Here is a 23,177-nt window from a genome sequence, read left to right as displayed (position 1 = left end):
TCACATTGTTTACACCCAAACTGTATGCTAACCTTAGTTTTAAAAAGCTCCATTACTGTTCTGATGAAAATAATATCCTTATATGATCATAGTTCTTGGTCAAATTCTGGTATTGTTGCACCAGCCTGCTATGTACATACTTAGTCAAACTACCATAACAGAAGAAGTGATCTTGCTAGCGCTAGAAACGTCAATCGTTATGGTAAAAAAAAAATGGTGAAGTTTAGTTACTTTTTCTAAAAGCTCTTAATACGGTTTTTGGGAGGTGCTCAAATGCTTTTCCTGAAGTCACCTTTAACAAACTATTCTGTGTGTTTTAACAAACAGAATTGAGAAGCACTTCCTGGTAAAAGACTCTACCAAGCAATTAGTAGCTTTTATGGAAGCTAGATGAAGAGAAGAATCTAAAGCATTTAGCAATTGCAAAGACCTTTATTGTCTGTACACTCCAAGGTCATGATCATTATTCCTATTATATCAGAGGACAGAAGGCAATTCAACAATTACAAGATTAAAAAAAGAAAAAGACATTGTTTCCCTGCCTTATGAGATCCTGAAAATTCTGTGGTGCTGCCTTTTTGGACGTTCCAGTGACATAACATCGGGAGCTTGATTCAAAAACTGAATAATTGTTCAAGGGCAAGAACATAAAATGGGTAATTGTTCAAGGGAATGGTGTGTGGGGAATGTGAGTGATGTGATTAGACATGGTGTCAATAAGGATTTCAGGGTTGTTGGTGAGTGTAATGTTTGATTTTTCTGCAGTGTAATTGACTGAAATCTTTCTCGTCATATAATTAAATCATTATTTTATCATGGAAGCTGTTTCATCATATTAAGAAATGGACAGGCTACAAAAATACGAAGGATGATATAGCTTCTATAACACAGTTAAAGCTTTGTATTCCTTGTGAAAAATGCTGAAAGGTTGTAAACACCATGCCTGGGGACACACCTTTAGCTGTAGATTCTGATTCTGAAATTTGTTCTGTTTTTTCTTCGCCATTAGACTCATCCACTTCTGCTACTGTAGTTAATTCTGGTTCACTCTTATAAAGCCTATAATCAGGACCCTGAGGAACGACAAATTATGAGGTAAATAAACAGACATTTTTGTATAAGCATTTATGTCTTAAGACTCTGAACAAGTTATTTTGTGATGACTCTGCTCTCACTTTAGGACAATGTTTCACTGCTCAAGTGCTATTGCAGCAGTATTTCTGTGTAGTTAATTTGAGTAACAACACTTACAGACTTTCAGAAATTACAGAAAAAAATTGCCATAAAAATGCAGAGGTTTCTTTTCATTTAAATGATCTTCAGGAAACAAATTTGTATAAGGCTTCAGCAAAAACTGATTCTGAGCCTAGACTTTTTTATGAACTTGCGAGTAGAAGAATTTTATTTTCTGAAATCTACTCAGATACAGGCATTTGAGCCTTAAGACATTTTATATATGCACAGAATATATGACAGGAAAATGCAAAGAGCAAATGATGGAGCTATAAATAAAACTAAGTAGCCAAAAGTAAAAACATAACACAAAAGTAGCCAGATGACAAAACAAAAATTGTGACTGTGCAAAGGAAGGGGGATGCTTCAAGAACAATGTGGCAGTTTAAGCCACTTACACAGTAAGATCCATTTCTCTGATATCCTTGAACTTGGTGAATCTTCTTTTCTTCTGGCAGATGTACTGGGCCCCTGCTATAACAGAGCAAGGAGCTGCTATCACTGGGCAGAGGGGGGATTATGGGAGGATGCTCTGTAAAGTCATAGGACCGAGGGAGTGGAGGACGAGGTGGGACTACTTCCTCTTCCTAAAGATTGTAGAATAGTCACCTTATTTAGATGTGCACACCTGTTACAATTATTTATAACTTAAAAAGAAAAATATGTTACCATAGCTACACCAGCTATAGATTTTGGAATTAAAGGGACAATGTCATGCTAAAAAAAAAAAACAAAAAAAAAAAAAAAAAAGAAAAAAGGCCAAGACAGCTTTACTTTCTTTGGGGTTTTTTTGTTCTTGTGTTTGCTTTTTATTTTATTGCTACCACCTAGACTGAGATACTTCAATAGTTTCATTATTCAGCTTATCAAGATTTTCAATTCTAACACCTGCACTTACTGTTGGACATGTATGAACTCTCTGAAATATCCTTATAAAATTAAATTCAATAGCTTTTTAAAGATTTGTATATAAATTAGACTTTTAGAAAGTTCTGTAAGCCAAATGTGTATTGCATAAACTTAGACAACTATGACAATGTCCCTTTAATACTGTAACTTCTAGCCAGATTTTCAGAGGAATTGAACATTTGGGAGCTCCCACAGTTTCAGCTGTTCTTGTGGGTGCTCTGGCCATCTGAGAACCAGGCTTAATATGTGAAGAGACATATAAAGCGATGTATTTCTTCCCATGAAAAGTGTGGTGGGTAGAAAACAAATCCATAAATCAGGGTTTATATTTCTAGGGTAAGAGCCTAGGGAGAGGAAAAGGTGAGAAATGGAAAAGAGAAACATACCAGTGAGAATATAAAGACACAGAACAAATGAAAGTGTTAGAATTATTAGTGGCGATATCAGTCTTTAAAACTAGTTCACAATGCAATATTTTCATAGAAACATACTGAATACATACTTCAGACATCCTTAAAACAATTATAATAATGCTTATTTTTATTATATGTATATTAGAAATTCAGTGATGCTAAAATGGTAAATATACTAACACCATACCTCATTTTTATATTTAATAGCTGAAAATGTCCTTGATCCCATGATGCCTGTTTGGCGGGAGGGGGAAAGGCACAGAAAGAAAGAGAAAAATTGTTTTCAGTAAATAGCTTTTAAAATATGAACTATAACCTGTTGCTATCAAATACACAAAGCATCAACTTAAAATAGATGATTGCTTTCTTCTTTTCTCAGCAATTGTACCATTTTTTCAAACGTACAAAAGCAACTATGGAGGTTATCCTTTAAAAATGTGTATGATCCAGTCTCACTTCCTCTGAGATAAAGTCAATCAGCTTACCTGCCTCTGAAGAGCTTCTTTGCTGTTTATGTTTACTTAAACCCTCCATGACGTCTTGAATTCTCCACAGTTCCTTCTGAATCTGAGCACGCTGTATCCCTGCTGACTCAGTCTGCCAGTAAATAAACAGCACATATAGGTGATAAGTTACAATACATTGCAGGTGGAAAAAAACAGAAAACCTTTTTCTTTCTTTAGGCTGCACTGCATATCCTTTCCCAACAAAGGAGAATAAAATGCAGTAATGACAGACACTCTCTCATAAAAATGCAACATTCAAATATTGTCAGAAGCAAAAAGTATAGGATTAAATAATTTCATAATGTGTCAGTTAATTTGACACCAATTTGCTAGTTCAAACTCCACTTAAGAATAGAATTGTATCTAACCGTCTTCAAAGAAAATCACCTACATACAATGAAAAGGAATCATCAGTTCCAACCCTAAAATAGGTGGAGATGAACATGGTGTTTGCATGCTAGCATATTAACTGTGGGCCTATTTGCATTCACGGCCATGCGTGCTTTGGACTGCGTAACACAAATTTCTCAGCTCTTGGGCTTCCTTGTAATCTCCCTTTCATAGCTGCATAGAAGATCAATCCCTGGAGCAAACAGCCTTTAATGCCTCCCAGCATGGACCACACCCATCTGCCTATTCCAGATAATGTATGCACATCTGTGTGCGTGTGTGCATCTCACAGAAAGATCTCCTTAGAAATTTAGAACTTATACTAACTGTCCAACCCTCCACAGCACAGCAAGCTCATAAGATACGTGTCAGAACTCTTCATACGTAAGACCTGAAGCAGTGCTTAGAATATTTTTAATTATAATTTATTTTGATAGAATGATTTAAGTAGTTTTTAAAATACTCAGTTAAATGGAAGGATTTGTGTGAAGATTTACTATGACTGTCATAGCAATTGAGGTCTGAGGAAACTACCCAGTTTTGGACACCATCACTGAAACAGAAAAAGGAGGTTTCCAGACACAGGAAAACCAGTCCTGTAACTTCAAAAAAACAGGAAAAGCTGAAGACCTCCTCAGAACTTACAAACTTTTAGTTTCTTTTTATACCTTGTAAGCTGATGAACCACACGTCCCCCCTTTTTTAATTTGTGTAGTTTTTAAACAAAGTCATAGAAAATAAAGTACATTTAAGTCACTTTCAAGACCTATGCCACACCTGAATTTCTCCAAGCCGATCGAGTTGCTCCTGCATGTGGTTCCTTGTTACAGTTACATCATACTCCAATTTATCATATTCTCTCCAAGCTCTTTCCAGTTCCTAAGTATATACAGAAGTAAAGAATTACAGATGCATATTCAAGTTAAAAAAAGAAAAAAAAAAGTGTATTTATTTCAGTGACATGAAACTTCAGCAAGTAATGCATGATAGCAATAAATAAATATTTATTTTAGAGAATGCAATGTTTAAACAGATTTTTGATTTTCTAATGATACTGAATGGAACTCAAACAAACAGCATTTTGTCTTTTCACGAACAAAAAAGATAGGCAAGGGCAAAATCTTCAGAATATGCCTTTATAGTCAGCAGGCATGTGGGTCTTAAGCTGTCTGTCCACTGAGGCAGAAAACCCACAAAAACGGATGCAAATTTGGCTCTTATCACATAGAATACATGTGTGAGTGCACAGCATGCGTGTGTATGTGCAATGTATGATGCAAGACAAATGTAAGTCATCCAGCCCTGCCTGTAAGGTTACCAGTGAATGCCTCAGGCCTGCAAATACACCATTATTTTACTCACGTGAAACTACAAACACCAGAAGGGAGAAGGCACAAAAAGAAAAATCTTCTTTGAGGTCAGCTCGACCATCTCACTTTTTAAGCCTATATCAAGCAATTTACTCAATATAGCATAAATTAAAAAATTAATGAGGGAAAGTATATCTTGAGGATTTCCTTTCCCCCCTGATTCCCTTTTGCTTGTCCAACCAATTCCTTTTACAACATAGTCTAACGTTCAGACTAAAACCAGTATTTCAGGGCCTACTTTGTATCAATTTCACCATAGCAAACCACTGGAATTTGACACTGAAATACCTTTTTGGATATATATGTAAGTACGCAAAAATGATTCTTAACCTTGTCATTTCAGTGTAGAAACCATTGTGAATTGGAAAAGGATAGTAAATAGCAATTCCCTTCCTTTTTTTTTTTTTTTGTTTTTTTTTTTTAAGGTTTTTGAAAGTGCGTAACTTGAAAGATCTTTTAAATATAATGGCCCACTATTAAGAGATACCATGACAATATAATCTTTTCTTCTTTTCATCCTGCAGCTCCTTTTGCTTAAAATAAGTCCCCTATCTGATTGAATATCTGATAAAGTTTGTGCTTGCTACTATTTTGCCATCACATAAAATAGCTTACTTGCATTATTTACTACTTCTGTAATCAATTTTTCATATTATAAAGATGAAAATTACCACACCAGTTAAGGTCAGTATGCACTCATTCCTAGCCAAAAAAAAAAAAAGAAGTAAACAAAGACTGCTCAATGAATATAGTGAAAAGATCACTTTCCAGCTGCCTTTGACAAAACTACAAGCAAGTAAAAGACAACTGAGTTTTGATGTAACGTAATGAAAAATAACCAAAGACAACCCAATTAAGAACACAAATGTGAAGATAATAGTTTAACACTTCATTGAGTTTTACTGGTAAGAATGTATTACTTACTGCAGTAGCTCGCGATACTTCTCGACAAGTGCTAAGTAGTCCGTTCTGCAAGTCATCTCTCTGTAAGACTACATTCTGTATGGCTGCGGGATTATCTGCATTCATTTCTATCTCCTGACTTGCTGATAGCAAAGCTTGCTCAAGCGTGTACTATTATAATAAAAAGAATTATTTTTAGTGTTCTGCATCATTGGGCTGATTTTCATTTTATTTCAGTTACCAATGTTCTGATAATGAGCATGTAAAATAACATCCACTTTAAGTAATAAATACAATTGTCCTACTTTCTCCTTGTGTAGCTGTTGAAGCTTCTCTTCCAGTGCTTGTACAGCTTTATCTTGTTCACATAAACGGCTAAGCTTAGCCTAGTATGTAACAGAAAATGATCGCAATTAGGATCTCATTTTTAACATCTTCAGCAATCAAAATATAACTTGATCAAATCATTGTAAGAATCTGTAAGATTTTATTACCACAAAAATGAGTTCTAAAACTCTGAAGGCATCAGTGTTGTATTTTCAAATTAACCTTAAGAAACCTTCTTAAGATACTATGAAATAAGTGTTATTATAGCTTGAAACAGCATGGCTCAAAACATGTAATTTATGATTCTACAGTTAAATCTTTACAACTTAATAATAGGTATCATAGGTTAAATACCATTTTAAGTTACATATTCCTCCGTATTATAAAGAATATTGCACACATTCAGTCTTTCCCATGGCTTATTTCAGGTTTTTAATAGTTAGTTACTAATACTATCCATTTTCTGCTCTGTTTTACCTCCGATCGAGGCTTAGCTATGACTAAAACTGTTCCACTCCAGCTCCAGTTTGAGCGAGTAACTGTTCAGTGCACTCTAACCAATTTGAATCACATTGCTTTTCTATTTGAACAACTTTTTTGGTTCATTTTGTGCTGCTCTGACTTTTTAACGCTAAGATAACACTGAAAGCCTGCTTTCTTTTTTACTCTTAAAATAACATCCCCTAAATCAGTATCTCTACTCTTAGTTGCGTTGTGCAAGAATGACTAGACATGCATATGTATTCATGTACAGTATGACTATGTGTGCGTATTTTTCACCACCAATTTTAAAACTGACTTTAAAAGGGGACCAAACCCCTTTTTCTTTAGTTAATTAGCAGCCCAATACTCTGAATGGTAACTACCCATGCAAAATTTCAGTTTTGGAATATCAGTCCTATTTCTTGAGAAATTACATCTCTCATGCTTATAACTGAACTACAACTACAGAGCTTTTCCTTTATAAAGTAATTAATTCCCTTCTAGAAGCAATTCACCTTTGAACAGATATAATACTTGAAATTTCAGCGTAAAATGTAATACTACCTGCAAGTTAGAAACTTATTACAAAAAGAACCTTATGCACCTTAATTTCACAAAGCAGTTTCTGTTGGTAATCACCTATATGAACTGCGTTTCAAACCCAGAAGGGGGAAATTATTATCAAAATAGAGACAAATACCAACATTTCCAAGGAAGAAGAAATACAAGTTACTTACATCAATATCCAGCTCTTCAGTTCTATATTTGTATAGTGTACCCCTACATTCTTCTTGTGTTAACTATAAGGAAGAATAATATTGCCATAAAACAACTTAATTGGACTATGAAAATGAAACTACTGTTCAGCTTAAGAGTTTTAATACAGAAATCAGCTTTTGCTTGAAAGTCAAACATACCACAATTGAACAATATATTTTTAGCCAATATATATTAATGAAGGTAAGTAAATGGAATGTCAAGCAGACTGTCAGTAGAAAGTTGCATTAACTTAACAGGCTATGTTTCTAATGCAAACTGGATTTTTAAAGACGTACAACTAACTCAATCAGACATGGATTATGTAGGAAGATGAAACTGCCAGAGTACACCTAGACACAGTTATGCATCATTATGTACATTGTCTTATGTGCATTCTAAATACAGGGACTCATTCTACTTGGATTAACCATTCTAGGCCCGCTAAAGTCAAGTGCATTCACAAGGAGGATATTCTGATGTGAATCTGAAATCAGAACAGAATGACCTAAGTACACAAAATGTGTGTAAAATATGTCATTACAGACATAGGCCCAGTAAGTGCCGCCAAACACCTTTCTGCCTACTTTTTCATATGGATTCCCTCCCCTCCAACAGAGTATTACCAAAAATGCCATAAATAGAAGCCATTCTATTTTATGTTTGGACCTAGGCAAACTTGTCTCCTCATGCCAATCAGCATGTAAGGTATCCTCAAACTACTTTCATACAGCTCCTCACATGAAGTGCTTAATTCTTTCAGTCTCTGAACTGACCAGTAACAAGATTTAAAACTATTTTACATAAAAAAAAGGTAGCTCCCCATTTCAGAATGGACTGTCACATACAGTAATTACTTAATGTCCTATACAGCAAGTTTTGGCACACCACTATCAACCTTCGTATTCTATTTAATTAAAAACACATGTGCATTGAGTCCCAACATACATGCTTTCCTTTCACGTATCTGTCATAGTTAGGTCATTGCGTCTTAATAGTGCAAGACTATAAAAAAACAAGTCCATGTTAAAGGACACTATTAGATAAAAGGACTAGGGAAGGGTTAATCAGACAAGCATTCCAAACATACAATAAATCTTCAACACAGTTAAGTGTTTCATTTCAAGACATTATGTCCACATACTTCATGCAAATGCACCTGGTGACAATTTAAAAGTATGTATAGTGTATTAAAACCACACAATAACTTTCTTTGAAATGGACATTTTATGAAAATGAGTGTTGGAATATGAAAAAAGCCACAGCACTTTTGCACCTCATGAATGTCACAAAAATTAAGATATCTATTTAAACTCCTACTGTTGCAGAGTTGTGTTTTTTAACTGTTGATTATATCACAATGAGAGAAAAATGAGGAATGGAAATATTTAAAAGAAAACTCATAAACATGGCCAAATGTCTTTAACTTACACAGAAAACCTAGTTATATTTCACAACAGAAAGATTTTACAAAAGAAAGATTATCTCCTATTAGATAAATACATCTTCCCAAGACACTGCTCAGCATTTTATACGGCTTGCCTGGAAAAATTTAGTGTTATTTTTTCAAGACAGTATTTTTTTTTACACTTTTTTTTTTTAAAAAAAAAAAGAGACACATTTATTATTTTGGCATTTCAACCTTAATTATAGCCTAGTTTAAAGTAGCTTGCCAATTCAGCATCCTTATCCCTGCCTACCTCCTAAAAGGAATATATTTTAAGTATTCAGAAAACAAAAACATGTTTTCAAAGAATACTATACACGTGCTAATTCTTTTTATTAAAATCCTATCACACTTAAAATTCTTGCTTTTGTTAGCGGTACTAGTTTCCCACAATAGGCACTGCTGGAGAACCACTTCATTTCAACATTTCTACTGCAACATTTTACATAGACTTAACACAAAAACTCTAAAAATAGTATGAAACACTTAATCTGTCTCTGACAAAACAACACCTCCTCTTTCCACAGCACATCTATAAATCAGCTTAAGGCAAAAAGTACAGAATGCTATTGCATCCTACTGGAATTACGAGAGGAATTGTAGTAGACAAAACGCAATTACACATTACAAGCAAGGTTAACAATCTGATAACCCTGGAAAATGCATTATAAGAGCTCCAGCAATCAAGTTATTGAAATATATTTTATGTCACGTTCAACAAACGCCTCTCACCAAATCGTTCCTACAAATACTTTAGCAGGACAGTAATTTCAGAGAAAGAGTGCCACCTACTGAACCACTGACATGACTTGCTGCTGACTTCTACACTTTTCCTCGACATTTGCCTACTCAAATACAAAAAAGTCCATTCCTCTTAACATGATGAAATACACTGCACAGCTCCCAAACATCAAGGAGCAGCACCCTGAATACCTACAAATCGAACTTACCATTTTTGAAAAGCAAACTGCACACGCAGAGTTTGGCCAGACATGCACCTTACATGTGAAAAGGTAAAGTGACCTCACTTGAACCTCCATCTTATGTTAGAAATAATTTGTCATCTACTTTACAGTCCCACTGTACAGTCCGCATCTCCGTCAAACACCAGTACCAAATGAATCACAAATCCACCACAATGGACACAACGTAAGATGTCCTTAGAGGGAAATTTCTACCCAAGTAAATGCAGATTAGGCAAATCTCTCTCAAGACATGAGGAGGTTAAACCTATTTAAGCAGTCAATATTAAAAACATTTAAGTGAAAGTATTATTTCATTGCCTTATAAGCTATTTTCAGGTTCTGCTAATCATTTTGATTCAATAAATATATGGGAGGAAATTTCACACCCTGAGAGCACACTAAGTATCTCTGCAAGATACTGCACTTAGGAAATTAAAACAGGACAATCTAGGACATTTTGTGGGGAGCATGAGGTTAAAGTCAGACTTCCAAGAGGCTTTCTCTCCCTCCTCCATTTTTCTTTTTTAAAGTACTTCTTACTATCAGGAAGCAGGGCAAATGGGCACTTACCCTATCGTAAGCAAGATTCTCCTCTAATTTTGCATAATGTGACAGATAATATTTCAAATACAAATTGGAAACACAAGATTTTTAGATCAAATATAATCATCTTGTGTTCATAACAAAACTTGAAAAATATTTCTACCTACAAATCTCAAAATCTAACATGCATAACAGTTTAAATGTATGCAGCTGCAATAATAATAATAATAATAATAATAATAATAATAATAATAATAATAATAATAATAAAAAATAAAGTATGCCATAAACAAGACCTCCCTATCCTTACAGGAGCAAAAAATCAAGGACTAATTTTATATATTTTAAGGTATTTAGAACAATTATCCAGGCAAAGACCTGGATGTTAGCTTGTTGCACTCAGATTTTTGTTCTTTGCTCTTTAGGGAACTCACACACATAAGAGGAACTGAGGACAATTCTACTTTTTAAAATCAGCGTATACTGCTTTAGAAAACAAGATTAACACTCCTCACCTAGTATTAGAAAGAAACAAAAAAAACCCCAAGGTAGAAATGGGTCCAGGCTGTAAAAAGCCTCTATTTTTCTTGTGTCTACATATGGAATCATTGCCTTGGCTTATCCTTGTAAACTTACAGTAGAGTCTATAGAGCAGACTGATGTAAGTCAAAGTGATTTAAGTAACTGTGAAGATGTAACAAATCACAAACAAAAATGTCTTATAAATAATACATTTGAAGTAGTATATATTTTAGCTATTTTACTAAAGAACCGTTAATCATTACAAACAAACAGGAAGCAAGACACCTTAATTTTTAATTAAATACAAGCTTTTCTTGCTTTCCTTTGCTTAACTCTAAATGAGCTCAGTCATAAAACGGAACTGAATAAACTGAAGCAAAGAAAGATCCTTTTCTCTACCCGCAGGAACGGTTACAGTCATCAGAAACTAGTTTATCATCCTGACAACAGAACAGGTTTCAGTTGCTTACACAGAGGCTTCTCCCAATTGTTTACATTTCTTTAAAACTGCAGTGGGAAAGATGACTGGTAAACCCAATTTATTTTATTTGAATAAAAAATTATGTGTTGTTTAAACTTTAAGGAAATTGCCAGAATTTTAAACAGGTTAGTTTTACATTACAAAAGTTTAGAAGACTATTTAGGCAGTGAAATTTTGTGTGTATTTTTATCCTTTCCTGGAAGACAGCTAATGCAATATTTCATATAGGACACTTCATGCGTGAAAGCAGAAAGTCTTGCTGCTCTCCAGTTTATGCAATACACGGGTTCTTCTGCACAAGCCTGCCAACATGTCGCAAACACTCTGACCTGAAGAGACCACATCTCTAGTGATAAAAGGTTATTCAGTCTTCCTGACCTGTTAGATTCACTGTTTCTTTGACAAGAGTGTCAAAAAAGGTACTTATTCAGTGTCAAATACGAAGCAGCAGGTATGTCTACAAGGTGAAGGCAGTGCTGTGTAGCGATACCTCAGCTGACAGCGTAGCTTCATCAAGACAGACAGCACTCTGAAATTTGTTGGTATCCCTAAGTAAGCAGGCCAACTAGCCCAGGCACAGCTATACCTCAAGTGTGGCTATATTAGAAGCTGAGCTAGTTTAGCCTGATACATCCAAAGCACCTCTGTTCATTTTATGTATGTTGACTTATTTGTCTTACATACTCTATCACAGAAAATTGATTTGCTTTAAAAAAATCATAACAGCTAGGCTTCTTTAAAAAAAAAAAAACAACAAACCCACAACAAAACCCGATTTCATTTAGGGCGTGAGGGCACCTTACTTCCCCCATTTCTCCCAAATAGTTCCTTCAGGTTCCATGTTAAAGCTCCTATTTTGCACATAGGAGCACAAATTGAATGATGCTGAAACTGAAGTCACTCACAACGCAACTTCCTTTGGAAAGCTGTGATTTTTCTTGCAACTTTTCTGGATCACAAGCAAATCTACAATGTGGAGTGGACTTCCAAAAAAAATGAAACATGAAATTAAGCTACGGCATTTTTTAGAAACATGGCAAAGCATTAATCGCTAATAAATGACTTTTTTGCATGGCAGAATGTCTCCTTTTCTTCAAACTGTGCAACCTTTTCATGTCATTCTGGCTCACAAAGGCATAAATGCAAGTGTAAGGGAACTGGTCAGGTATTCCCTTCTGACTGACAGCCAGAATTACATACCTCATCTGCTGCAAAATATCATAGTCATTTAAGTAAAACGTCTTTGCTGCCATTGAAGCTAGAAACTTCTTAAACATTCCCTGATGTGACAGGAGCTATTCAGTTAAGCCCCAGTATCCCTAAGACACTGCAGTGCCAACAGATACGTATTGGCCATGCTCATAAGTTAATGCAGGTCTCAACTCACAGACAATATTTCCATTCACATTTCTGATTCTTCTTCCATCTTACCATTTACAACCATCACTATATACTCTGTAAGTGTGCACGGTTAAGTCTGCTGTGACTTTATGAACAGACACTGCCTTTTGGATTTACAGTCCCCAGATCAAAGTAATTTTGATCCTTCCTTTCTTCAGTGGCTAAAGGCTTGGTAGGTGCAAACAAAAACTTGTAAATCCACTTCCTAGAACAAAACAAAATTGCCAGAAATGACCAGGTAAACACCACTCACATGCTTTTGTAGTGGTCAAAAGAAAGAAGCACCTTTGAACACTAATTGCAGAGAGTCATGCTAAGACAAATGTTGGAAGCTTATTGGAAGTTTCATGAATTTACTGGACACCTGCATAAAACATCGACTAATTAAATCATCTAGACAGAAAAAGTTATTCAAAAGGGTACATTTAATACTTAACAACAAAAACGCAGCAAAAGCCATGCTAACGATATCGCAGCATTTTATAAAGCATGGATGACTTGTGGTTTTCCAAAGCAAATAAGAGAAACACCAATGTTATGAATAAATCTGAGGAACAACCAAAACTGTCACTAAGGAAAATTTTCGCAGATGATAAAGCAATTTCATTCACTATCCAAGACCTTACTTGCTGGTACAGTTGCGGTCTTAGCGCCGAGTTCTCAATCATAGTGTGAACCATGGTGATTAAAGGTTCATTCTCTTTCATCTATTTCAAATCAGGAGGAGCATACAGCAAACATCAGTTTACAGCATGGCTAGATTTGAAAGACGACACTGTAAAATATAGCCTCTACTTTAATTTTTTCTAATAATGCAGTAGATTACATTTTATCCCATGCTTTTTATATATTCCATCATTCAGTAATATCAACATCTGAAAAGTTTAATAATATCAAACAAATGTAGCAAAACCACATAAATGCTCAAAACCAATGTAATATTTATTCACCAACACTCTCCCTTTTTTAAAAAAAAATGCTTAAAATAAGCTCGGCTTTGCACGATATTGAAATGAAAAGTATTATTGGATTATGCAATAGAAATACTCAAACCTTTATCAGAAAACCTTTTAAATTATAGATTCAATAACTCAATGTACATTAAAAAGATACAAGCATTCCCAGCCTCTGACTATCGAAGCGAGGTTCAGACTTACGTTCATGTATCACAAAATGCCTTTATATACTGTACTGATTTATATACTTAGGAACTTTGAATCATTACTCATTGTATTTATCCACCCCCATATACAGGTGTGAAACTATTTCGGAACTGGTCAGACATTTTCTATAATGATTAGTATTTAGTGATATGTGTGCAAATGCCAAAAACAGATTCTTTGATTATTACGGTAAAAATGGCATACATTTAGGATTTCAGAAACGTATGCAACACAGACAATAGTATGGGATTTTTCATTTTGAAAAGGAGACTTTCCCTAAGAGTAAGGGAAAAATTATGAAAATAGATAATTTTCCTCTCCAAAAGAAACTGAAATGTCACTTAATACACAATCCTCCTCCTTCTATTTTTGTTGGAAACTTTAAGACCTCTTCAGCAATACCTGTTTCAAGTATGCTTAAACAGGAAGGAAGTGTGTGTATGCACATTTATGATCTTTCACTCTATCTTTATGTATATATATGCACTCACCATGAACTTGCATGGCAAGGTTTTGTTTCAAAGATTGAAATGCAACAGAAAGTCTGAGGTTTTGATGCCTTTTGTAATTTCTTGCCCATAATTATTTAGGAAAAAAACTAACTTGCACATTTGGGGAAGTATTTTTTTTTCTCCTTATGGGAAACACATTTTTATTGTTATAGGTAGTGGACCTTTTTGTTGTTGTTGTTGTTGTTTTTTATACATAGTAAAGTCTGATCAGCTGGTAAGTTAATCACCCAATAAAGAGTACCTTATCTTAAGAAGGCAAGCTTATGATGCTCTGTTTGTTCAAGGCAGGAAAAAAAACCAAACAAGCAACCCCTCCCATTTGCTCCATCATCTACAGTATACATAAACAGAAAACTAGAACTGACACGAGAAGTTGTTCCCCCTTTACATTAAAATTTTGTCCAAAGAGTGGTGAGTGGGTGCACCGGGTGATACCAAAAGATATCTCAATAGCAATATCAACAATAAGGTCCAAAGCCAAGCAATCAAACTACAGCCAACTGAAATATTTGTAAAGGAAAAATTGCTCTAAGGCTGAAATATTTTATTAGGAGTATACTGGTTTGGATGCATTTTTATTAGGAGGATTTCAACACCTTCAGGTTCTTTGGCTAATTCTTTTTTACAATATTTCAAATTTTTCCTTTCTGGCCAATAATAGACAACGCTGGAATTAATTTCTGTGGAACTGTTCAAAGGTTGTTCTCATCCAGATTAGAAAAGCAGCAAAGTGGATTTGCTCAAAAGATGTTCTGAAGTAATGTTTTGTCCTCCAGCCAGCTCCAACTTTGATTTATAAGACTTCTTCCAACATTTTTACTACCATTGGTGCTTAACCATGCTTATCTAACACTGTGCAAAGCCCAGTTATTTCCAGAAAAGCTCCCGTTCCCTAAGCCCTTATGGAACAAAGATCAAAAAACAGATAATTGGTAAAGTAATGCCAGCCTTTGTAGCAGTCAAATATAGCAAGCTTTTTTTTTCCCTTTAGGAAATAATGTTTCCAAAAAATACTGACATTTAACTGTTGAGAAGTTAAGTTATGGAGGGAGTACGAATCTGTCACAAACCTTCTGTTAAGTAAAGCTAGCGCATACACAAAGCAATGTGTACTGAAGAACTGGCAAAGTAAATCAGGTTACACGGGACACAATGGCAAGTCCCGTGCTCTAAAAGGTGAAGAGGATACCTATTTTGTGCTCTTAAAGCATTATCATGAGGCTACTCCCAAACTGAAGCTGGACACTATTCACATTGGACAAATAGCTCAAGGAAAAATATTTGCTTGTTCATAAGAGAAATAAGCCTTGATTTTCTCTTGCTTCAGAAAGAAAAAAAAATATTTTGTACAGTAAAGGACACATTTTAGAACCTATGTATAATACTTATAGTATTATATCCATACAGTCTCTCCAATTAAAGAAGTCACAAAAATTGGAATTAAGATTTTCATAAGCAAACTGAAGTGTGAACTGCCTGATGCCACACAGCAACACAGCAGTAAAACCAAATAAAATCCAGCAGTCTTAGCTTTAGCACTTTCTCCCCAGAAGTGATGCTTCATCTTTGCTTTTATTTTTACTGATGTAACATATAAAAGCATTTTCCAGTTGGAAACAATGAAAAAAACACCTCCTTGACATACGATCTATATGAACAACTACATTGAGGTTCAACAAGGCCAAGTGAGGTTCAACAAGGCCAAGTGCCGGGTCCTGCACTTCGGTCACAACAACCCCATGCAACGCTACAGGCTTGGGGAGGAGTGGCTGGAAAGCTGCCTGGCCGAAAAGGACCTGGGGGTGTTAGTAGATAGCCGGCTGAACATGAGCCAGCAGTGTGCCCAGGTGGCCAAGAAGGCCAACAGCATCCTGGCTTGTATCAGGAATAGTGTGGCCAGCAGGAGCAGGGAGGTGATTGTCCCCCTGTACTCGGCGCTGGTGAGGCCGCACCTGGAATACTGTGTCCAGTTTTGGGCCCCTCACTACAAGAAAGACATTGAGGTGCTGGAGCGTGTTCAGAGGCGGGCAACGAAGCTGGTGAAGGGTCTGGAGCACAGGCCTTATGAGGAGCATCTGAGGGAACTGGGGTTGTTTAGCCTGGAAAAGAGGAGGCTGAGGGGAGACCTTATCGCTCTCTACAACTACCTGAAAGGAGGTTGTAGTGAGGTGGGTGTTGGTCTCTTCTCCCAAGTAGCTAGCGATAGGACAAGAGGAAATGGGCTTAAGCTGCGCCAGGGGAGGTTTAGACTGGAAATTAGGAAAAATTTCTTTACGGAAAGGGTGGTCAGGCATTGGAACAGGCTGCCCAGAGAGGTGGTGGAGTCACCATCCCTGGAGGCGTTTAAAAAACGGGTAGATGTGGCACTTCGGGATATGGTTTAGTCTGGTCTACCCTTGATTAGTCTAGAGTGGGCTTGGTAGTGTAGGTTAATGGTTGGACTGGATGATCTTAAAGGTCTTTTCCAACCTAGATGATTCTATGATTCTATGATTCTATGATTATTTATGAGCAAGCACCTGAGTGGGTATTTTGCGTTTTAAACTGTAAAGCCAAGCTATTGACAATTTTTCTCTTCCTTTTCCTAAATTCTCTTCTGTGTTTGGTAACACCCTACACAGATGACATTTCAGTATATGCTGTTCTGGCGGCAGTGATCAGCTGAAATAGTGGCTCCCTACCAGGAGAGCTGACATCACTGATGAGATAAGACCATATGTTATGGGTGACAAAAGACTGGGCTCAGATTGGCAGTTTTATCCATTTCCTCTCAAGCTTCCTGAAGGTAAAAGCGGTGGCAATAGGACCTGACAAAGCTTTTTTCTCTACCTTTCCTCTGCTCTTTAATCTTCTGTCCAAAAGAAGACGGAAAAAGAACTTTTCCTTCCTGCCTTCTTTTTACAGCAATGCTGCTTCCAGCACAGTCTTTTTTTCACCCTACAGAGCCCCTGTCCTTGAGCCTCCCTTCTTCCTCCAGAGTGAAAAGGAAAAAAAGCAGCAGCAAAAACAAGAACAGTGGTGGCTGAGTCAGCTCACTCTACCTTTTCCAGATAACCTGAAAAATATGAGTAGTATCCTATATGTTGCTAACATAGGACACAGAATTTTAGGCTGAAACACAAGGTATCACATATAATACAGCATATCTGTCAGTTCTATCCAGACCCCCTTGCACTATTCTAGCCTCCCTTAATTTACTACTTTTTCCCAGAACGACCTTCAGCATCTCAGAAAGAGGGTGGTGAAGAGGAGAAAACAGAAGTAAAACACCAAGACAGCATGCACGTTGGCTGTGGGACCTTCACTCCTTTATTTGACAACTTCTTGTTCAAGTTCTGTTTATTTTTATGCATCCTTTGAAAATTGAAAGAAACTAAAAATGCAAGTACCTGCAGAAGTGTATGAACAACTTAACACCTAAACTATTTACATAAATAGCCATTTCAAAAAACAGGAAAAAAAAAAAAAGACTAAATGAAATTTAGTAGAGCTTCTACTGTGACAAACCAACCTGGGGTATGCTGAGATCAACATGACAACGCACGTGGAGAGTTTTACACAGATAGCTTGAGCTCAGTAGAAAAGGATTTTTCAGCCGAAAAAAAGTTTTACTATCAACATAAAATTAAGAAGCGTACTAGAAGACTGGTTTGCTGGGATTCTCCATAGTAACAGAAAGATTCAAGTGGGGACCTCTTGCCATGGATTTATTTACAAAGGAAAAAAAAAAGCTTGTCTAACTTTTATTTGAAAAATCTATGTTCCAACTTTTCATTAGTGTTATTGTAATCACTGAGTACAAATACATTAAGGATACTGCTGGCTTGGATTTAGTAATACACAGTAAGTGATCCTTTAAAATTTGATAATGCCGAATACTGAAATTATATGTGCCCTCATAACATGTCCCACATTGGCAGACAAATCATCACTGCTTAGGGTTGCTAGCTATGTCCAAAGAACTACTTAAAAGGCAAATGAGTCTCTGTCCTGCCTCTCTGTGAACCTTGAGTCAGCAGCGTGGTTCACAACCTTACTTTAAAAAAAACAAGGATGCCTGATAATCATTCTTTTGGCCATAAGACATCAAAGAAATCATATGTTGGATACATGTGTGTCAGTCTCTTCAATCTTTTTTTTCTCTATCTCTGAACTCCAACAACAACAACAAAAATTCTGAAAGCATAATACAAAAACATCAAAAAGAGTAACATAAGAATTTGTAAGCATCTCAAAAGGAAACAGCAGTACAAAAAAGAGCGTGACTTAAGAAAGGCTACGGGATATTCTTTAGTCTTGACAAGAAAGCCACCTAATCAGCAGACAACAACTTACTGCAATAAGCATAAAAGTTACCCTCCCTACACGTGAACTTTAGTCTGCCTGAAAATTCACCTGTGCAACCTCAGTACAAACTTACTAATTATTGTTATGTACAGTACTGAATTCTTTGTGACCAAAAAGGAGAGAGTTGAAGATAACAGGGCTGGAGTTCTACCACATGCTCTAGGCAAAGCACGTTTTGATGCTATTTTCAGAGATTAAATATGAGTGGAAAACCTAATTTAAGTATACTGGACATTTAAAATTCAAAGAGGGCAAGTGATTATGATTATGCTAGCTGGTTACAGACATGGATAATGAGCAGGAAAGGCCTCAATTAGACTAAAAGAAACTTTGATTTTCTTCTTCCCAACATAAAGGTAAACTGATAATAGACAAAGTAACAAAAAGATATAATGAGATACCACCCCTAAAAGCCGTGGTACTCAAAGCAAAGAGACTCTCAGGGGGATTTATTTCATACAGGTAGGTGGCAGTATTATATTAAAACAAGGGAAAAAAAAGAAAAACTGATCAGAAACTGGGACAAGTATTCCAACCTGTTCTGACCATGATATTGTGATTAAGGTAATATATTTTAGACTTGATACTGATTTCTTACTGTAAGAAGTGCAGTGATTTCTTGCATCTCTGGTAGGGGTAATTGTGACACATTTATAAGACTTAGACACTTCCCTAAATTAATGTTTATCACATCACATTACATTTCTAAATTTTATCTGATGCCAGTAAAAAGAAAATCCTTTATACCACTTTGCATGTTACACATAGGTAATTCCCTCTGTTTAATCCTGTCTATTATACTGACAAGCTTGGCTCATCAAGCAACAGCATGGTACATAGTTTTACACTTCACATAGACGGTTGTCCTTTCTTGGCAATGAACTACATTGTTGAAGACAGAATTATTCCCTTACTCCAAAACGTTATAAACTGGAAATATTTGAGTTGGACGAAATATTTTGGCCTAATTTAGCAAGCAGTTTTTCCCTACTGTTTTGGACCTCCTGCAGCCCCTTAAGACAAGACAGACGTTTAGAAATGCATTGCCATCTAACTGAATTGGTCACAATTCACACCTTGTTTCCAAGAGATAATAGGAAAATAAAGTCACTGGGTGAACCAAGCGTGCGTGCATGCATGTGCGCGTGTGTGCATGTGTCTATGTGTGGTTTTTAATAACTCATTGAAATCCTATCACAGGAACACGTAGGACATAAAAGTTCTAAGAAGAGTTGGTTTTAAGTGTACAGCTGAAAAATTTCATTAGAAGAAAGAATATTAGAAAAAGAAAAAGCTCTAGCAATTTTTATGTTTTTAACTAACGGACCTAGTTGCAGTTGCATTTCTTCTAGGCTCTTATGACTGTCTTTTACAAGTGCTAGCAAATATTTCCCATTTAAAAACTTCTCACAACTTGTACAGAAGTCCCATTTGATGATGCAACAAAGCCATAAAGAGGTATGTGATATCACAATTCTTCACTTGGCAATCAATTACATTCATGAAGACAGAATTGTATCCTCACTCCATAAATTATCAGAAGTTGTAAAGAAGTAAAATCTTATTCCTCTATAAATCTTTAGGAAATAACTGAGTAAAAGGAGAAGAAGTAGAGCCATGCTATGATTTGTTTAAAACATTTTTTCATGTTTGACCTCCCTTTCATTTAATGTCCTGTAGAAACATCTAACTCTTCTTAATTGGGAAAACTAAAATTATGAGAAGTACTAATTTCCTATAAATTGCATGTGTGTCATATGAGCTTGGAAATATATTACGACTTTGGTTAAAGATGATAAAATGCTACAGTTAGTGTTATTATAAGAAGGAAATGAAGAACAAAAAAAATAATTGGCGAGTGGCTACTGTATTCTGATGAATTTTAAACTGAGGGGTTTTTTTCCATTACATGTCAAACTTGTAATTGATTAAGATAGTCTGTGCTACTTAATAAGGGCACATATTAAATATCCAACTTCATAAAAGGCACTGAAAATCCTTCTCCCCAAATATTTCCAGTTTGATAGGAGCAGGCAAAAAGCATTAAGAAACGTAAACACACAAGAAAATTGCAAATCCCACCTGATGATCCAAATATATGGCATTCCTTTGAAGGTGATGTGAAAGAATCTCATTCTAGCAGGCAGCAGTCAGGGGGAAAAAAGGAAAGGGACAGAAGGTGCAGAATGCATGAAAAGAGCTTTAAAAGATGTAAGCTAGACAGTGATCTTTCTGTTTTACATAGAAATATAATGCTGTTTTTATCTGGGTTTTTTTGGTGAACTGTTAACAAGCTTTGATCCCGAAACAGAAGTGACGAAAGTTTGCCACAAATCAGACTACAAACTAGTACACTACATTTTGGTTTTACATACAAAACACAGTAAGCTCATGTAAATGTCTATGACACAGACAACTATAAACCCTTTGATAAAACTGTGTTTTAAACATGTCCTGATTTTCATATACAGATTACAAATAAAATTGTATCTGATATAAGGCAGTATAAACAATAAATTAATCTCATGATCTATCACTACTAATTTTGATTATAAGAACAAAAGGTTAAAAACCTTTAACTTTAAACTTAACTACAATATATTTTAAAATATTCCTATGTAATTTTGATTTGGCTAATATCAAAAAGCTGTGAGTAAAGCCTCAAAGGGTTAATAGCAGAACATCACATACACAAAGAACCAATGTTACTCTATTCTACTCCCACAGTAGTCAGAAAATTTTGCACTAATGGTACAATGCAAACTTCGATTAATGAATGACTACAAGTTAGTGAGAATGGTACATGACACACATTGCTTTATAGCTGACCTTTGGGCTGCTGGCCTCAAGTTTTAGTTGCATGAGCTGTGCTAGTGTGTGTTCCCGGATACTACTCAGTTCAGCTTGCTGCCGTCTCAGCTTTATTAGCAGCAGCGTGAGCTCCTCTGGCTGAAGGAGTGCAGTGTGAGAAGCCAAAGAGTAGAAAAAAGGTTAATAGGTATCCTAAACAACACTTAATTAAAATAAGGGTTCTTAGTATCTTGCTTACAAAAACTTTCTATAGTGCTGCAATAAAAGATACACCATTTTTCCCCAAATCGACCACTTTCAAATAGACAATGAAGGGTTAACTTTTAACTACTCAAAAGAATCGATACTACAAATGCCCTAAAAGTGGACTATTCTGTATAAAGGACAAAAATAAGCGAGGATTTTGCAGGAGGAAGTCTGTGCAGCCCTCAGATTTTTTTTCTGACATGCATATCAAAATGATCATATTGACCTAAGTGAAGGGGGAGGTAATTCCAGCCCTTAGCATGTCATTACCTGGACATTACATGGACAGCCATTTGAGCTTGGTGAAAGAATTAAAAATGACCTCAAGAAAATTTAGTTTCAAAAATAATTCTTCAATGTATGCATCAAAATTAAGTGTAAAAATAATTTAAAAAGCACAATAACTGAACTACATCAGAAACAATCACCTTTCACAAAATAAAACTGCACAAGCATGACAAAAATAATTTTCCATCTCACCTTCCACAGGTCTGAGGCTACCAGTTAATCTATTGCTTTACTTTTATGACTAAGATGTACAATACAGCCTTAGGAAGGGATGAAGAATAGTATTTAAACCCCAACGTTATATATATATATATAATGGAAATAAAGTCACACTCAAATGGGTATTTGTCAGGTAATTCCACACCGATCAATTTAGGTCAGTTTGGGAAACTCTACCCGAACCATTCCTGGCAACCAGTTCTATTGGCAATACTTCAAAGAAAACAAAACACTTAACATCACAACTATTTTTGTTATGTTCCTGTTTGCTTCTGTTTCTTACACTTCTGCAGAAGTTAGTCTTATAGGAGGTTAAATATTCATCCAGCATTTTGCTTTTCTCACAAGTTCTGTGAGTTAAGAAAAAAACACAAACCCAAACACAAAAAACCCTAAAGCCCTGCTTGCTCTCTCCCACAGTCACAGAACTTCCCCAAAGCAAAGTAGTAAAGAAAAAAGCTCCAGAGAACCACATATTAAATTACTGAAAAACGAATACCAGCTTCTTTAGAATAAAGAGGAAAAATCCCTGAGAATAACCATGGCACTGGCACCATCGTGAGCTTGTACCAAAGTAGCCCACAAGAGGGAGCAAGGGATTTCCACATAGCTTCAGTTGTCAAAACCATTTGCTTTGAGGGAAAACCAACACCAAAGCCAAATTGTCTAACGGCCAATCTTCCTTTTAGAGTACTCTTTCAATACCTGGATTTAAAATACTTAATTTAGAGAGTAAGCGTAAGAATCTAGACTGCTATACAAGACATTTTCAAGTTATCTCCAAAAATCAGTGACAATGCTTTCAGTCTGAAAATTAACATCATTTCAAAGCACAAGAAAACTTATTTTTAGAAATAAGAGAATTGAAAGTAGGATCTTCAAACAAAAGGAACAGTGAACCACTTTTTCAAGATCAAAACTCTTCTTGATATGTTGTGCAAA

General features: G+C 35.7%; 1 protein-coding gene across 2 annotated transcripts in view; it reads right to left on the bottom strand.

The window, feature by feature from the left end:
- PLEKHA5 (pleckstrin homology domain containing A5) overlaps positions 1 to 23,177 on the bottom strand; it is a 71,359-nt gene that overhangs the window by 14,555 nt on the left and 33,627 nt on the right. Inside the window, exons 9-19 of one of the 2 annotated variants that reach the window (XM_075727710.1) lie at positions 21,501 to 21,620; positions 20,754 to 20,807; positions 13,276 to 13,356; positions 7,272 to 7,334; positions 6,030 to 6,110; positions 5,746 to 5,895; positions 4,229 to 4,330; positions 3,041 to 3,152; positions 2,743 to 2,789; positions 1,632 to 1,820; positions 956 to 1,073 (exon numbers count right to left, since the gene is read on the bottom strand). In XM_075727710.1, the coding sequence (XP_075583825.1) occupies positions 956 to 1,073; positions 1,632 to 1,820; positions 2,743 to 2,789; positions 3,041 to 3,152; positions 4,229 to 4,330; positions 5,746 to 5,895; positions 6,030 to 6,110; positions 7,272 to 7,334; positions 13,276 to 13,356; positions 20,754 to 20,807; positions 21,501 to 21,620 (1,117 nt within the window). The remainder of the gene's footprint in view (positions 1 to 955; positions 1,074 to 1,631; positions 1,821 to 2,742; positions 2,790 to 3,040; positions 3,153 to 4,228; positions 4,331 to 5,745; positions 5,896 to 6,029; positions 6,111 to 7,271; positions 7,335 to 13,275; positions 13,357 to 20,753; positions 20,808 to 21,500; positions 21,621 to 23,177) is intronic. The other variant, XM_075727711.1, reaches the window with a different exon arrangement.

This window comes from Pelecanus crispus, chromosome 1 (genome assembly GCF_030463565.1).
Source record: "Pelecanus crispus isolate bPelCri1 chromosome 1, bPelCri1.pri, whole genome shotgun sequence".
NCBI lineage: Eukaryota > Metazoa > Chordata > Aves > Pelecaniformes > Pelecanidae > Pelecanus > Pelecanus crispus.
Note: the sequence above shows the minus strand (reverse complement) of the source record. Positions and strands in the feature narration are given on the sequence as shown.